At 38.6% G+C, this 18,285-nt stretch overlaps 1 protein-coding gene across 1 annotated transcript in view; it reads right to left on the minus strand.

Moving 5' to 3' along the window:
* The window catches only part of LOC124642696, a 121,235-nt gene that overhangs the window by 7,243 nt on the left and 95,707 nt on the right, over window positions 1–18,285 (minus strand). Inside the window, exons 2-5 of the mRNA XM_047181298.1 lie at window positions 17,069–17,134; window positions 7,583–7,764; window positions 3,985–6,780; window positions 18–3,303 (exon numbers count right to left, since the gene is read on the minus strand). Of these exons, the coding sequence (XP_047037254.1) occupies window positions 18–3,303; window positions 3,985–6,780; window positions 7,583–7,764; window positions 17,069–17,134 (6,330 nt within the window). The remainder of the gene's footprint in view (window positions 1–17; window positions 3,304–3,984; window positions 6,781–7,582; window positions 7,765–17,068; window positions 17,135–18,285) is intronic.

Consider the following 18,285-nt stretch of genomic DNA (forward strand, 5'->3'; position numbering starts at 1 on the left):
ATTTTCTCCTTTCTTACCATTTGGATTTACATTTGTAGTCTCCAAATATGGAGTGCCTGCTAACAATATCTCTCCAAACAGAACTTGTGATACTCCATTGTTATTTACTTGCTCATTTCTCGTAACATCGTAGTCACCTGTCTCTATGTCAGTGTTAACAGGAGGCGCTTGACCACCGTTCTGAGATTTATTCATCACCACGAAGAAAGTATCATTGTCATTCTCAGGTTCATTCTCATTTTCAATCTTCTGGATAATATTGTCGGTTGTATCAGTATCTCTTATGATAAGATTGTCATTTTCTTCAGATGACATAGTTATATCGTCAAGTGATACTTTGGTCTTTGATACAATTTCTTGCACTGGTGTTGGCTGTACTTGTGGTATTGGTATGTGTTTAGTGACAGTTTCTATTATTGTCGTTGGCTGCACCTGCGTATGAACTTCTGTCACCACATCCACAATTGTAGATGTTTGTGTATTCGTTAATATCAATGTCTGTGTCACAGCTCCCTCTGATTGGCTGACTAGACTAGTCTTAGTGTGTGTGACTGTCAATGTATGAGTTAAGTTCACGTAACCAATACTTGATACTGTTCGAGGTGGTTCTGACAATGTCTTAGTAAGAGTTACTACAGTGGTTCTGAATTCGGTTTTAGTTGGTATAACTTCATCTGATATTTTAACTTCATTGCCAGCGTGGTGAGTAGGTTTGATAGTTATTACCTCATCTATGCTCGGAGTTGGTATACTAGATGGGACACTTACTGGAATGCTGGATGATTCTTGTTGCACCAAGCTTGTGACTTCTAGTTCAGATATGGTAGGCACAATATAAGTACTTTCTTTCATAACTTCCGTTGGTCTTATTAAATCTTCATCGATTGATGATTCAGAACTTTCAATAATACTTGACGGGACAATTGGAGGAACTCGCGTAATTGGTCGTACTATCTTTCTTATCGAAGTATGTCTTGTAGGGTACAATATCTCAGGGCGGGTTAATGTTCTGGTTGGTTTTATGACAATCGGTGTAGGCTTAGTAGGCAACTTGTACGAGTACTTGCTAGTGGTAGTTTTCTTCTCATCAATTCGTACCGGGTATGGTTTACGAGTTCTATTCTTGTTACCAAGAGGGATAACCTTCATTTTGTCTGTAGTTACTTCTTCTTGACTTGTTTCTGGCGAGGAATCATTGTTTTCAGTTACCGGTGTTACTTTGGTAGTAGTGGTTGTAGTTGAAGTTGACTCAGTGCTAGATTCTTTAGATGAAACCGCTTCATCTTCAGTAACTGGTTTCTCATAGCTAGTTTCATCTTGACGTTCTGAAGAAGTTTCGGTTTCGTAAGAATATGAATTTTCTGAAGAAGATATTTCCGAGGAATCTGGTGCTCTTGACGGTTCTTTTGTTTCGGGGAATTGTATTGATGTGGGGTTGAAATTGAAGCTTGATGAGAAATCAATGCCGGATGATGTCAACCAGCCTGATGATATTGGTGTTGGGAAGACTACATTAGGTACTTCCGGAATACTAACAGTAGGTTGTGGTAATTCAATAGGAGTAACGACTCTTGACGGGATATCTCTTGGAGGTGGAAGCAACTGCGATGAAGGTTGATCACGGTTGTAAGTAGGTCGCCTTATATTGTTCAAGATATCGTAAGCAGGTCTATAAGTCGATACTTCATCTCTATTGACTGGTTTTCTGACAGGTCTTTGAGTAGTTACTCTTGGTGGGATAGGCCTTGGTGCTTTCGTCCTATATGGTGGTGGGGTTCTAATCGGAATTGGACGAGGCGTCAAAGGTACTCTCGTTGGCAGTCTGATACCTGGAGGTGTTCTCGGCGGAGGAGGACTCATTCCCATTATCATCTCATCATTTGTAGAAGGCTTAAAGTTATAATCCATAGTTGGAGGTGGTGGAGATAAGTCAATGATCTCGCTTGAAGAACGATTCAGCTCTAAGTTGGATAAAGTAAACGTTGGCAGAGTGGTTTTCTCTGTCGCTTTTTCAACAATCAAGGGTTTTTTGTCTTGAATATGAACAGTTGACGTTATAATTGATTCATTATGCACGTGTGTATTATTGAATCTATTAGCAAATACTGGTCTAGGTGGCCGTTTATAATTAACATCTGGCACTGTCACATACGCAGGCTTTGAGAATGGAGTAGGTTTGAAAGTAGCTGGTTTACTCATTTCTTCTCCCATATTTAAGTCTAAATTATCTTCATATGATACGTTAGTGGCATTTTCCATCATATGATTGATTTGCCAGTGCGGTTGCTGTAATTGATGGTCAAGAACAACAGCAGTGTTAATGGTAAAAGGTCTTGGTTTATTGTGTGAATTCTGCTCATAAATTGGTTTCATTGTGTTTGATTGGAAGCCAGTTTGGTTATAAGAACTAAATGGCTTCTCCGTTTGTGTGCCAGGATTAAAGTTAACTAAAACCTTATTGCTTTCCTCTTTCTGGACGTTCTTCGGTGGTTTAAATACTTCATCTTGTAGAAGAGTTAATTCAGTTGATGTTTTCGAATTATCACTTGATGAACTGACTACAGGAATTTTCATAGATTCTGAACTTACTTCTCCATCCATTTCACCAGGGGTTTCTGGTTCTTCTTCGCCATCGTATATTTCTTCAGAATTCTCATACACTGGTTTTACTCTTTCTGTTGTCAGTTTAGATTTAGACGTGGTGGTTTCATCGCTATTATCACGAATTGGAATGTCATAAGCTGGCTGTCCCATACCTCCGAAATTGGAAGGAATGAAGTTAATATTAAAAGGCTTAGTTGTAAACGGTGGGTTAGTAGAGAATGGCTTTTCTGTTGATTGAGGTTTTGTGAATGGTTTGCCAATATTAAATCCTGAAACTGGACGTGCATTCTGTGTCCAGAACTCGGTGGGTGGCTTTCCAACGCTAGTTATTTTCTGTCCAAAATCAGGCGCATTATTTTTGTCGTTATAATCATGAATCAAGGGTATGATCTTGCGGGTAGTAACTTCTACTTTGATATTATTGATATTGTTTTCTTGTAAAACACTTGAATACCAACCATGAGAGTTAGTGGGAATATTTGGTATCAACTTTGCTGGTCTTTTAAGATCTCCAGATTTGTTGTTGTCTGGGTATTCAGTCACTGGCTTCACATTGTCGGTTTCAGTTGACGGTGTTGAGTAGTCATTCATCATGGGGAAATTGGCATGACTGTTTAGAGAAGGTGGTATCGATGGACCTATAGGGTTTCGTGAGATTTTGTCCCCATAATTCTGGTTTTGATTCCTGATTTCAAAGCTCTGTTGTTTGTTTTGGTAATTCTGATTAATGTTATCTTTATTTTTGTTTGCGTAGTTTTGATTGATGTTTTCATTATTCTGATTCTTGTTTTCATAGGTTGGTTGTTTATTTTGGAAGTTTTGGTTAATATGTTCTTGATTCTTATTTCTATTAACATAGTTCTGATTATTATTTTCATAGTTCTGTTGGGGATTTTGGTAATTCTTATCTACGTTTTGTTGATTCTGATTTGAGACACCATAGTTCTGATTTTTGTTTTCATAACTTGGCTGCTTATTGTCATTATTTTGATGTTGGTTTTCAAGCTTCTGCTGTTTATTTTGATTTAGGTTTCCATAGTTTTGAATGTGGTCATGTTTATTCTGTTCTTTATTGTCGTAGTTAAGTTGTTTATTCTCATTATTTTCTTGCTGAACTGCATAGTTTGGATTTTTATTTTCATAGCTCTGACTTAAAGTTATTTGACCACGATTAAAGTTCGCATAATTTTGGTTTGATTGTCCATAATTATTCTTATTGTTATCGTATGTCTGTTTGTTATTATAAATAGGATTGAAATGACCACTTATGTGTTGGTTTTTGTTTTCAGTGGTATCACCTTGACTGTCGTAATTCTGAGTTTTATCTCCGGTTTTTTGTGTTTTGTCCCCATAGTTCTGACTGTAATAGTTGTTACCAACTATCGTAGACTCCGCTATATCAGTTGAACTCTTATTCCATCTGTTGTCTCCAACGGATACTTGTGGTACTCGACCATTGTCACTAAATACGGGATGACTGTCGCCTTGTAAATTATATGTTTCTAAGGGAGTAGAATTATCTTCCACTCTAATAGCAAAGTTTGTACCAATAGGTATATCTGTATTGAGTTGGTTTACATGTGTAGAGGTTCCAATTGGCACGGCAACACTGGATCCAATTACTTGTCCGGCTTCATTGTTACTAGCCACGTTAGTAGCTGTATTCAAAGTCACGGTGTATGTATTATCTTTATTTTCATTTACTTGTTGTGTGACTGATTTGTTGACCATATTCGGAGAAGTTACAACAGAGAAAGAATTGTGTGTTGGACCAACAGTATTTACTTTAGGAGGCTGCATATTGTTCGTAGGAGAAACAAAGTTGTTATAACTGGGTGATGCTGGTGGAATACGAATTGTGTATGTAGGAGTAGGCTTGCTGTTCGGTATTTGGGCTGCGAAGTATATTTCAGATGTCACTTTAGGCGGCAACTGTTCAGGCACGGGGTGCTGAATATTCAGAAACACTTTCATATCCTGCACTGGTTTGGTATGAACAATAGGCCTTTGACTGTACGGCTTACTCTTATCATAGATGTCTTGACCGTAAAATTGCTTTTGCGGTGTCTTCTGTGGTGGTGGAGGTACAGCCAAGAAATTCTCGTACTCTTTGTCAATTACATCTTTTCCGTCCTTCTGTTTATCTTTATTCTTGACTTGATTATATTTATCAAAGTCACCATTCGAAGGGTTGTATACGTTAGGGTCATAAACCGTTATCTGAGGACCAACTTGGACATGAGTTTCTTGATTACTAGTTGGGGGCGGAAGTTTATTGAAATCAATTGGGCGCTTGTTATCCTTCCATTTTATTTTAAGGTCATTTCTGTGCGATTGATCCTTATAAGGTGGCAGATTGGGTTTGTAATTTTCTGAAATAGGATGAAGGTTAGGTTTTCCAGCATATTGTTTATTGCTATTAGGTGCTACATTATGTACGTTAGTCATCTGAGGCGCATCAATGCTGAAGCTGCCGAAGTAACCTGGTTCAGGATATGGTAGCGGATCATCGATGTAATCTCCAGTTTTATGAGGTTCCGAAGATCCAGCGAATACCAGAGCGGTGGAGCTGCCATGTGGAATCAAGACATTTGCAACCCTTGAAGGTTGAATGTCAACTAAGAAGGGTTTATTTGATTCAGTGTTACCTGACACCATATAACCATCCTCAGTTCTTATTTGTGTGTTCACAACTTCTGAGGAACTTGGACTGTTATCCGGTACGTCATCTGCGTTAGCTTCATTAACAGGCTTGTAGTCGTTATTATGTTGATGTTTTGGAGGATTTGTCGGTTTACCTAATGAAGGAATGTAATCTAAGAATGCTGGTCGGCCATGATTGCCTAAAACAGTTCCAGTATTTTTAATTTGCTCAGTCTTCATTAAATGGTCATGTATGCTTGCAGGCATGCGATACGGGTACTGGTCATTGGGAGCGTTGTTTTGAACATTAAACGATTGCATTGGTCTTGGCCTGTTTGGCTTAGGTTTCTGCTTTGGTGGTTCTGGTGGCCTCAGATCATAAGAATCATCACTCTGAGGTTGATCACCAAGGGGCTTTTCATTAACAAAGTATTGTTCATTAGCTGCTATAAAGCTGTCAATAGGAGGCGGGTTGACCGAGTTTTGTAATTTTATTCCACTTGCGGCCAAGGTTAAAGGTCCACCCACGGCTGGCTTACCAACAATGACATCTGAATTGGCCGTTATTATTTCGCCAGGACTAATGGGTATTCCGCCATTAACAAGTGGACTTTCGTGAACTATTTTAGGTGGGACGATATGGGCTTTAGGCTGCTTGTGTTCCGCTGCCCACGCCAAATTCTGATGCAATGTAGCATTAGTGAAAACCAGTTGAGATTCAGAAGTTTCAAGTTCATCTACTGGAATGTAAATAGGAAAGTTACTTTGTTTAGCCTCTAATTCACTGTCTACTCTCTTATTTGCATTATAAGCTGTTAATTTAACAGCGGGTTTGATAGTTGTGGTTGTAGTTTTATTGACAGTATCTTGTCGTTTTATGAAACCTCCCGTCATCTTTTCAATAACAGGAGCTAATTGGGTTAAACCTTTAATTCCTAGAGTTCCTAATTTTAACAGATCAGCAACAACAAACTTATTTTTATTCGGTTTTTGCGTTTTATCCGGTTTATTCTTTTCGGGAACCTTAGTGCTTACTTTGTTAGTTTTTGTTGGGGTAGGAGCTTGTTCGTTAGTTAGCAACTCACTTTCTTCAACTGAATTTGAATCTTTTTCATCTGAATAGTCGTTGATTACTTCAGTGTATTTTTCGACAACTTTATCAGTAGGAGCTAAATGTGAGTTACTTTCATATTCATAAGGTCCATATTGGGTTTTTTTATCCATAGCTTCTTTGTTCGTTGGCCTTAAATCTAATTTCGTGGCACCGTAATTAGTAGTTTTCATTCCATATCGGCTGGATGTTGCAGAGTAGTCTATGTTGCTGTATTTTGTCTGCAATCCTTCCGTTTTTGTGTTGCTGCATGAACACGAACTTGTGCAAGGAGGGTTACTAACTTCAGAAGGTTGAATGACATCAAAACTGTTGCTTTCATCTTCTTCGCTGTCGATACGTTTGTCGATCTTTGGATAACTGCTCATAAACATGTTGGTGACAGCTGAAGGTTGTATTGTCTTCACTTCCATATATTTGGTCTGAAAAATATTGAAACTTTCATTACTATCATGCTTTTCAAATATCACAAAAATGGTAACAATTTTAGGAACATTTTTATTTGGGCCCTCAGGATTTCAATCGTGAGAAGTTATGTGTGATCGTTTGTCATATGTACAGCACAGGACACTAACTACGTTGAAGGTAAGATTAAAGGAGAAGAAAAGTTAAAAAGAAAGTGCTAACTACTAAAGTAAAAGGTCTATCAGCATAGGATCCAATGGCTTGGAAATTTAGGAACTGTCCAACCAGGGTCCCAATTCTTACTTTTGTTGGCTTTAAGTCTGGTATAACGTCAGAATCGTAAAGATTGGTTAAAGATTCAGTTGTGACAACCGATACAATAGTTTCAAATGTGGAGATGGCACTTCTTTTATTTTGAACCACTGTGGTTAAGTATGTGTATGTGGTCATACATGTCTTGATGATATAGTTATGTTGCATGAGTTGGTGTAAAGGAAAGAGTGCACTGATTTGCTGACGGCTGACGACAGTAGCGACGGCAGATGATAGCAATTGTTTGGATGCTGAAGATGAACTTTGATGCGGTTGTAACGTAGTTGCGTGTATGAGCTTAAATTTGCGCTGAGAAAAAAGCGTAGATGAAGATGAAATGAATTGCAATGAGATATCAATTAACTTTAGTATTGCCAAAGACTGATTTATAAATCATGTGCAAGATTTTGAAAAATACTGCTAATTAATGTGAAAAAAAGTGCAACAAGCTATCTGATGATTTCTGAATTAATCTTAAAAATACAAATTATTCGTTATATGCTGTACCTGATCTGGTTTTCCATCAGCATTTTTATCTTTCACCAACACTTCCACACCATTAGACATGATCCTTGTAGCTAGATTCTTTAGTCTCCTTTCATCTTCTTCCGTCTCTTTTTCAGGTAATTCCATCTCTCTTCCAGGTCTCCATGGTGTATTGTCATATACTATACCATTTGCATTGAATGCTGAAATATTAATAATGATAGTTAAAATCAAGGATTTTTTTCAAAGCTGTTTCAATATTGTAGATATAAAAAATTACAATGGATTATATCTTTTTAATGAAAATATATGAAATGCAGCAAAAGTATATTGAAAGCTAAATGAAGATATTTATTTGATAGTTAATGAAAATAATCATTTTGCCAACACTGTACAATCAGGTGATACGCAAAGCCCTTTCTACAGCATTCAATATCTGAAAAACAAACAACATTTGTGCAAAGCGTTAGTAATAATTAATTTTCTACAATCTAACTATTTTTACAATTGTCAGAATAGAAATTACATAAAACATAACATAACGTGCAAAAAGGGATGATACTTCAACAAAAGTTCATTTGGACTAATGCAAATAAAATAATGTACAATGAAATTCAATTTCTTTTGACTTTAAAACCAAAATGGTCTAAATACTTGGGCTTAAAAAAGTCGTATTTCTTTTATTTTGGCAATCCATGTAACCAATAGATTTGCAATATCGTCATAGCTCTATTTCATTTGCTAGCATGCTACTATTGCAATTATGCGGAATCGCGTGACGCTTGCGTGCACCGGTGTCGTTTCAAACAGAAGTGTTTATACTTTTTACTGTAATATCTTATGTAATTTCTACAATGGATCAATTTTGTATGTCTATATCTACAGTTAATTTTGCAACGTCTTCATTACTCACTACTATGTCTAGTGCTGTTACTGTGTTAATTACTACTGTAGTGTTAATTTTATTTGTATTTACATCTAATTTGTTAGTTTTAATGCTAGATCTTCTTGAATGTTTTTCGTTTAAAAAATTGCTCGATTTTGTTTTTCTTCTTCAAAGTTTTTTTACTTACCGCAATATTGTGAGTTTCATTCAAGAACATCTAAGCTGTTATTTTAAATTAATGAAACACTAATTACACTCACCTCCAAATTGGAAGTCGCAGGATGTGGGTATGGAACCATCCGTCATTGGGAAGCTTCGGGATCTTCTAGTTTCTGGTGCAGTCCAGTCGAGGTCATGACGTCATCGCGTCTTTGTCAAGTCCTAGTCAGAGATTCTTGTCTGGAGTTGGAGTGAGGTATAAGTGGAATGGATGTGTGGTGTAAAGGTTTCTTTGTAAGTAATTTGGTTTATTGTAGCTATGCATGGTATTTGTCTTATGTGTTAATTATGTGGTACATTTCGTGATTTTTTTATTCTTAAAATTTAATTCGATAGTTGTGGCTTGTGTAAGGATTTAATGAATAGAAAACCAATTAATTTTTCAAAATGTTTATTGTTTCTAATTTTAAGTCGTATTTGCAATGTACAGTCGTAAGCGAAGGAAGAACGAGTATTAAAAGATATTTATGATAATCATAATCTAGGCTTATTCTTAGGCAGTGAGTAATCGTTACCCAACAATTTTTTTCCCCAACACATCGATTATGGTAACATAGGAAATAACATTTTTGGTGAACTTAGAATAACATGTTAATATCTAGTCAAGTACAAAAGAGTATTTCGTCCTTAAAACTAAACTAAATCTATAAGGCACTATTCCATAGTTAACTTACTATGATACAATCGAAATAAATAACTAAACCATTACTATACACCTAACCGTTTGTATCTTTCACGAGACGTCATCAATTGAGCTTTGCCTTAGGTCTCTAGTGGCAGATGGGCTTGCTAATGTCACGACATACGTTGGTGACGCGTCATACCTTATGTGCTTGCTTACTTCTCCTACTATACTCTCAAGACTTTGCGTTTCAACCTGGTTCTCCACCGAAACATTGTTAAAGTATTTATCTGTATCAGAGACTATACCACTATCTGAATAAGAGCCGGTAAGTTCGCTAATCGTTGGCAGTAAGGATGGCAATACTTGAACGTTATCGTAATATATGGCTTCACGTTTCCTTACTGTCTGTGTGTCATCTGACACAACTGTTGACAGGACTGTGCTGAATTCACCAGGATGTCTGCCTGACACGTATAAAGTCACTACACTGGTATGTTTTGGAGGGCTAGGAATAGCGGCCGGGGCAGGCTTGGGGCGAGACCTCCTACGAGAAGGAGATGCTGGCGGTGGTGGTGGAAGGTCTTCCTCATTATCTTCTGCATCTTCAGAAAAGTCCTCATTACTGTTAAGATCAGAAAGAATATTCGGTTTGGGACTGTTACTGAAGATGTCATTGTTCAAATTGTTTTGTTGGTTAAGATTTGGTGACAAATTAAGGTTGTTGAAATTATTTAAACCACCTAAAGCAGAAAGATCGCCTTGACCTAGACCTAGTAAGGGATTGGCTGTTTGTAGGTTAAGAGACGGTTGCTGCTGTTGTTGTTGCTGAAGAAGAAGTGGCAGTAATAGGGAATTTAACTGTGGAGCCTGAGCTAGTGCGGTGGGAGTAGTGACTACTGTATCAGTAACGAATTCGGTGGCAGTTATAACGTTAGTGGTGGGATCCACAATTGTCGTCAATATAGCTTGACCTCTGAACGTAATAGGCAACACCGTTTCCCTGGCATCAGTAACTGTTGTCACATAGGTTGTTGTACGAGTTTTGTATTCAGTAACTGGAGTTTGGGGTTGCTGGGGTATCAAGCCCTGACCTTGCAGTGCAAGGAATGGGTTGATCGCTTGTTGTTGGTTGCCTAACAACAGTTGTGAGAGCAGTAGGTTAGCTAAGGGAACATTGGAGTTTATCTCAGGTGCAATAGTCTGTGTAACAGGTTCTACGTTGTAAACTGTGCTAGGAAGTATATGTGAGAATGAAGTTTTGCGACCCCGAATAGTAGTAGGAGTAAAAATAACTGTAGTTGTAGGAGTTTCGTGTAGGACATATCTTATTATTTTAGTGGCTCCATTATCAGCCAGCTCGGTAGACTCTGCAGCAAGGACAAGCTGTTGATTACCCAAAGGTCCGACTGAAGTAGATACTTGGTTCAGTAGTAATGTTTCTAGACTAGGTGTTGCTGATAGCAAGTTTTTGTACTCTGTAATTTTTCCGTTCACAATTGGCACTGTCACTTCAGTAGGTATTTGATGAGTGATGGTGATCTTTCCATCGTTTAGAATATTTTTAGCGTTGAAGCGTTCGCCGCTGATGTTCTCGAAAGAACTCCTTTGCCTGCTTGAAGCTCTGCTAGTGGTAGTGCGTGTTCGCGATCTTGAACTTCCAGAGCTGCGAGAGGTACTGGTTCTAGACCCTGATGAGGGCTTCGTCAGTCTGGGAGCCTTCGGAGGTTTCGGTGGTTTTGGCCTTGAAGATGATGTCGTTGTCCTTGACGAGGGTCGCGACGACGACTTTCCTCTTCTATATGCTGGTGTTGCTGCCGTCGTAGTAGTTCTGGTTTCTCCGCGGATAATGAATGGTTGTCGTGCACCAGATTTAGGAGCTGCAGCAGTAGTAGTTCTAGTGCTAGAAGTGCGTCCACTATATCTGTTACCGGGCCTTACTTTTTGAGTAGTTGGTTCCTCGGTTTCAGGTTCAGGGCGTCGAGTAGTTGTAGTCTTAGCAGTGCCTGGTCTTCGGAAGTTGTTATACTTTCTACTACCGTAATCAACTTGACGCTTTGTACGTCTCCTGAATGCAAATGGCCGTATTTGTATTATGTTTCTCTTAGGAGCAGCAGTGGACGGTGGCTGTGCCACTTGACGTTCCTTTCTGTCTGACGAATCGTAATCATTATCTTCCTCAAATTCTTCTTCTTCCAATATTTCTTCGCTATCTTCTACCTTTTGTTCATCTTCCTTGATTTCTTCTTCAGGTTCTGGTTCGGGTTGTCTGAACAAGTTCCTTCTCGGGAATAAAGCGTTTGGTCTCTGTCTGCGTAATGATAATAGTGGACTGGCGGTAGTTCTGGTCGTGGTTCTCCTTGTTGTTGTGGTTAGTCTACCGCGAGGGGTAACCGCTCGCCTTGCAGACGCTGTAGTAGACCTTGGAGTAATAGCAGTACCAGGTTGTCTAGGTACAGGTGGTCTCCTAAACCTTAGAAGAGGGTTGTTTGTAGTTTTTACTGGTGATTCAGTAATCTCTTCTAATGCTTCTGTTGCATTTTCTTCTTGTTGTGTCGCAAAGGTTTCATCGTTTTGGTCAGGAGGGAATGTTATTGAAGCAGTTGGTCTTATGCTTCTACCAGGTGGAAGCCTTGACGAAGCAGTCGGTCTTATTCTTGGTACAGCTGATCTGCTTATATAATCTAAGCTGTTGGATCTCGCGGAACTTGATCTGAAACCAGTTCTTCTTGAAGTAGGTTGAATGCTTCCCCTTCCTCCAAATCCTCCAGACCTTGATGCTGATGGTACGTTAGCTGATGGGTTATTGGCGCTATTGCGTCCCGGGAATCTCTTTCCAGCATTTGCTGAGCCAGGGTAAGCGGATTGTTTTCTTCCTCCGCTGTATCCTGACGTTTTCACAGATTTCAAACTTGGAGTAGCAGTTATAACAGGTGGGGTAAAGTCTGCACGAGTAATGGTTGTAGCTCCACTAGATAATGGCACACGTTTTGGAATAAATGTCGGTCGATTACGTGAAGCAAATGGTATAATTACAGGTGTAGTAGATGGCTTTTTCGGAGTGAATGTTAGACGTGATTTTTTCCTCGTATTTGTACTGTCATCTTCCTCTTCTTCTTCCGATTCATTTGCGGATTCAGTCGTAGGCTCGGGTTCCGCGACAGAGCTCTCAATCACTTCAGGAGTAGGACTGATTATGTTACTTTCTGTAGTGGAAGATGCATTTCCAGCTGTAGTAGTTTCAACGTTTAATGATTTATTATCACTTGTAACAACAGTCGAGTCTCCAGATATAACAGCCACTTGAGAGAACAGGATCTTTTTATCTCCTTCAGGAGCTGCGGTAAATGGTTTGTCCTCAGGCTTGACTTCAGCAAACAAGTTATCAATGTAAGTGCCTAGAAGTACTGTTGGTGGAGCCGAAGAAGCATCAGGACGTTTTGTCGGTATTATTTCTTCTTTCACTAAAGTCGGAGCTATGTGTGGTTTCTCACCATTATCTTGTATTAAGTTTTGATCAGCAGCACCTACAGGTACCTTTCTGCCTAGCTGATTGTCTTCAACTAGCTTGGTGTTGTCAATAATATTAGTTACAGTTTCCAGACTACTCCTGATTTGAGATGTGTTGCCTGCATAGAAAGTAGTGAAATATGTGTATGTTGTGTAGAAAGTAGCTTTGCCATCATCTGGTTCCAGATTATCTGATACCGCAGAAGGTTTTAATTCTACTTCTAGTTCTTTGGGAGGCAAAACGGGTTCGACGTCAATAGGTGTTGTGTCAATAGGGCTTACGGTAGCTACTGATTGAGCAACAGGCGTAATAACATTAGAAACTATTTCCTCTCGACTTGTGATCGTTGTAGACTTGTCTTTGTAGAGAGTTGTCCAATAAGTAAACGTTGTGTAATATGTGATTGGTAGATTACTTTCTTCTTCAGGTTCCTTGTTAGGCATTATTGTTTCAGTAACGACGTTTGTTATAGTTTCTAGGCGACTCTTTACTTTGCTGGAATCTTTTCCAATATACATTGTTGTGAAATATGTAAAGGTAGTGTAACTTGTTTGCAATAATAGTGTGGGTGAAGGTAAAATTTCCTCTATGTTGCTCTCCGAGCTGATCTGATCATCTAAGATTATGTTGTTGCTATCAAGAAACTTACTTTCTCCTTTTGAAGACGATGATATCACATCAGTTACGAAAGAATTTTCAGATTCCAAAGGATTTGATTCTACACTAAACAACATATCAACTTCGATTGGACTCGGATCTGGCGTTTCGGATTTGGTCTCTCCAGAAGATTGGTTCTTATCTTCCTCCATACTAACACTAGTTTCCATAGAAGAGGTTTCTTCTTCTGCAGGCGGTATCGCCATTTTAACTTGTTTGCAGTTTCTGAAGTCGAATTGAGCTCTAGTATTTTCCATATTCAATGGGTTAGCTTTGGTGGGAATCAATTCATCAGGTCCAACGTAATTTGTGTATACTTCATTTCTGCTGCATACATTAGCGTCAGTGCCAACATAAATCGTTGTAAAGAATGTGTAAGTTGTGTAATAAGTCTTTACTGCATCGGGCTTAATGCTTGCGACAACATCGTCGCCTAATGATGGTGTGGGTGTCTGAGAACTATAAATATCATCTACTTCGACCGACTCAATGACGTCTTTATTCTTAACAAGATCGATGATGCTGTTTATCGCAAATGTTTCTGTCGGTCGGCCAATACCCACACTGGTTGGTGCAATCTCATCTTCATTGAACGCTCCTAATAGTGATGGATCCATTTTAGAAAGATCAATTGTCGATGTAATAATGTTTGTAACAACTGATTTATGACTAGCAACACTTGAAGTTTGGTCACCAAAGAATGTAGTAAAGTACGTGTATGTCGTGTAAAGTGTCTTGTAAATTACATCAATTTCATTTTCAATATCTTTTTCTTGTTGGGTAGTTGCTTTTTCTGTAGTAGTGGTTGTTTGTTCAGTACTAACTGATACTTCTACGTGACCTTGAGTTGTTGTCGTTCTTTCAGTGGTGGTAGTAGTACTAGTGGTGGTTGTGAGTTCTTTTTCGTCAACAGTCTCCTCAGTTTCTACTTGTTGATTTTCCTCAACAGTTGTACTGTGCTCTTCATGAACAGTAGTTAATGTAGTCTGTAGTTCTTCCTGTTGTTGCGGTGTAGTTTTAGGAGCTTCGGTTATAATCTCTGGTTCTACGGGTGGCCTGTCAGGTTCTTCAGGTATTGGTTCTGGAACCTTTAGTTTAGTCTCAGAGGAGTAATTAACTTCAACATTTACTACGGCAGTAGGTTCAATGTTAAGGTTGGTTCTACATACAACATTTGTTAGATAGCCAATGTTACTTTCAACAACAACGTCTGATTTGATAGACGTAGTTGTTTCAGTACTTTCTAGTGGGATGAAATAAGTCGTCAGATATGTCAACGTTTTGTAAGCTGTAGTCATGGTTGACTGTGTTTCCAGGCCTTCAGTACAAACTACTTCTTGAGTGTCTTCGTTTGTGTCCTCGTGAGAATCTTCTTGCGTGAATTCATCCATGTCAGGTACCGTAAATTTGGACTCAGTCGTCGTTTCAAATTCCTCAGAGGATTCTTCACTGTGTCCACTTTCTGTGGTAGTCATAAATTCTTGCGGCATTTCTGTGGTCACTTCTTCTTCTTCCTCTTCTTCTGGTTTTTCAGTAACTTCAGCAGCTGTGTTTTCAGATTCTTCCTCTGAATTCGTGAACAATTCAGTCATATCGCTTTCAGTAACTGGCGATTCTGTAGGCGCTTCAAGTATGGTTGAGGATGGGGACAATGTTACTAGTGGTTCAGTAGCTTGCGAATTATAATCATTGATAGGGATAACACCTAAATCTTCTGTAACACGAGTACTTTCTGTTGTAGTTACAGGTGGTTCAGAAGGCTGAATTACATCTACATTCAAATCAAAGCCATTATTATATTGAACGCTTATAGAGTCTGGTACCTTATCATCAACTTCATACAGAACCTTTTTCAGACTTTCCTCGTCATTGAAAAGAGCTTTCTCGGACCTGTTCTCATCAACAACAGCTGGGCCAGTAATTCTAGTTGTGGCTGGTGCTTCATGGGCCTTGAAAGTGGATGAAGCTACGGGGATATCAGCGGCAAGGAAAGTGATTTTGGTAGAGAGTTTGTCAATGCGGTTAGCGGATGGGAAAACATTAACTTCGTCAGGATTTTGGGGTCGACTTGTTTCGGTGTTAGGACTAAATATAATGACGGTGTCACCTACGACAGTCGTGAAATCAGCAAAGCCAGCGTAAGTAAATGTTTTCTTAGGTCTGGGTTCACTTTTTTGCCCAAACAACTTTTTAGGTAATTTCGTTTGCTGCGCCGCCTGCTGCTGAGGACGGCGAGACTCGACATTATCTATATAATAAAATATCGGCGAAAATTCGTTCTTAATCGTAAACGTCGGTAAATCGTAATTTGGCTTAACTTTAACTACGTTTGCTTCGTCTAAAACGTCCGGTTTTGAACGCGGTTCTTCTTTAATTGGTTCTGAGACCGGTTCGTATGCCTTACTTTGTCTGAATGTATTTACATTTTCAACAACGGATGGCTCTACTACAAATTCAAACTTTTTATCGTTCTCAATGGTTGGACCGTCAAGGTAATTTAGGAATTCATTTTGAACATAACGCGGTATTTCTTTTACAGGTTGCACTCTGCGTCCTACAGGCTCTTCATATATTTGATTATCAGCCTGACTTTCAGGAGCAGTAGGATTCCAGAATTTAAAACTTTCTTGTGCTGGTTTGCTAGCATATACTATTTCCATTTTACTGCTTGGTGCTAAATAGTCAGTGTTTTTGAGTACAAACTTTTCAGGGTCAATGAAGCCTAAATCTTGCTTGACGTTCCATTCGCCATCGAAAGCGGAATGAGCCCGAGTCGGTTTAACAATAACCGGGTCTTCTACATTGGTTGGCTTATTATAAAGTACGAGTGAAGACTTCGTCAGTAGCTGTGCGTATATACGGCCGTTATCTAAGGTGGTGCCCAGGATCTGGGTGGCGTACTCCGTGGTGACACCATCTTGGATGAACGTCCTCGCTGTCGATGTCAGTAAGCCGATGAGTGGTTTGACACTGTGGTACCTCCCGACCTTCGTGTTATAGTCGTTCCTCTTCTGGTTAACGAGGAGGACGGTTAAGTCTGCGGTCAAGAGTCATAGTCAGCGTCATGTGGGATAGTGTCGGAGGTGCGGTTTATTTTACAAAGTCCGTTTGAGTTGATCCACGACCCACAGGATTAGATTTGAAAGAGAAAGAAAAAACATACAATTAATAATGCAATTTAAATAGAATAGAAATAAAGATGCTAATAGAAAACAATTTGCATACAGTTAGCACTAATTTTGTACAGCTGTTTTTTGGTTTGAGGCTTATAATGTTTTTTTTTTGCGTTAAATCTTCAAAATTATTATCAATTGACATGGAACATAATTTTTTTTCTATACGTATATAACTCAGCCCAACTCAATGTTAATAATAACGGCTAAAAATACAACATCGACATCATAAACCACAACAAAATGTACACAACATATTTTGTGTTAAAATAGTTGAAAAAGGTTAAGAGTAGAAAAGGTATAATAGAAAATAGAATTGCAATATTATAGTTGTAATTTCAATACTTTTAAGAGATTTTATTTACGTAGCATTCAAAGAAATCATTCAAGCAAAGTTATTTTTACAGAAATTTTGTATACATTAAGGACGAAAACTCACCCCGGTTTTCGGGGACGCCTTCTCGTTTTATTCTGGAAGATTCTATTTGTTCATCTTGATTTATTTCTGTAACAAAGAAAGTATACACATTAGAATGATATACCGAAATATACGACGCATATGCACTAAGTTTCTAATAAAAAAAAATAATTAAGACTTCCAAAAAGCAATCAGTATACACTTCACGCATTCAGATAAAAAGTAACCTTAAGTAAGCCTTCCTTAATGAATGGACTATCTAACTCGAAAATATGTTTAGCTCCTGACAAACAAACAAACTTTAAAACAAGTAGCTTGATATTATTTATTTATTTGAATCAATAAATATACAATACATAATTATTATGGCAACTCGGCAAACGTAGTGTAGGACGTCCTCAGGCACGGTGGAGTGATGACTTGCGCAAGACGGCTGGCAGGAGCTGGATGCGAGCAGCCGAAAATCGATCTCAGTGGCGTGCACTTGGAGAGGCCTATGTCCAGCAGTGGACTGCTACAGGCTGATGATGATGATGATGACATAATTATTATAACATTGAATTAGGCACTAATAAGTAAATAAAAAACTTAAAGTATAAATTGAATAAATTGTGACGTAAACATAAAAACAATGTTGACCACCAAAGATTCCCAAAACAAAATGATCGGCATTGTCGCTTAAGCAACTGCAGATAATAAGCACAAAATGCACTAGTTCCATAATCCGGCTTGGCTCGGTTTCATAACAATTTGTTACGATAACCTAGATGTATTGTAGAAAGTGACTAAGTATAGCAAGGTTGGGCGGACTCGTGAATTGGTTGAACGTAAAAAAATGTGTATTGCAAATGTGTTTTGTTACGGTATTTTGTAGTAGTAATTTGGGAGAAAAAATATGAACATCTTAAACGAGAATCTCCTCCTTTTTGGGAGGTCGGGTAAAAAAATTATGATCGTCGATTTAATAACCTTGGAAGAGTAGAGTGGTAATAATCCCCTCCCCCCACAATATTTCAGCAAACGTATTCTATATATTACACATAATAATGTAGGTACCCATGTACATCATCCTCCGAGCCTTTTTCCCAACTATGTTGGGGTCGTCTTCCAATCTAACCGGATGTAGCTGAGTGAGTGAGTGTGAGTACCAGTGCAGCTTTACAAGGAGCGATGTGTACCCATGTACATACTACGAAATTAGTGTATTATGTACTCTATTCTCTCCAAACTTTTTGTCG

Source organism: Helicoverpa zea, chromosome 25 (genome assembly GCF_022581195.2).
Source record: "Helicoverpa zea isolate HzStark_Cry1AcR chromosome 25, ilHelZeax1.1, whole genome shotgun sequence".
NCBI classification, from domain to species: domain Eukaryota; kingdom Metazoa; phylum Arthropoda; class Insecta; order Lepidoptera; family Noctuidae; genus Helicoverpa; species Helicoverpa zea.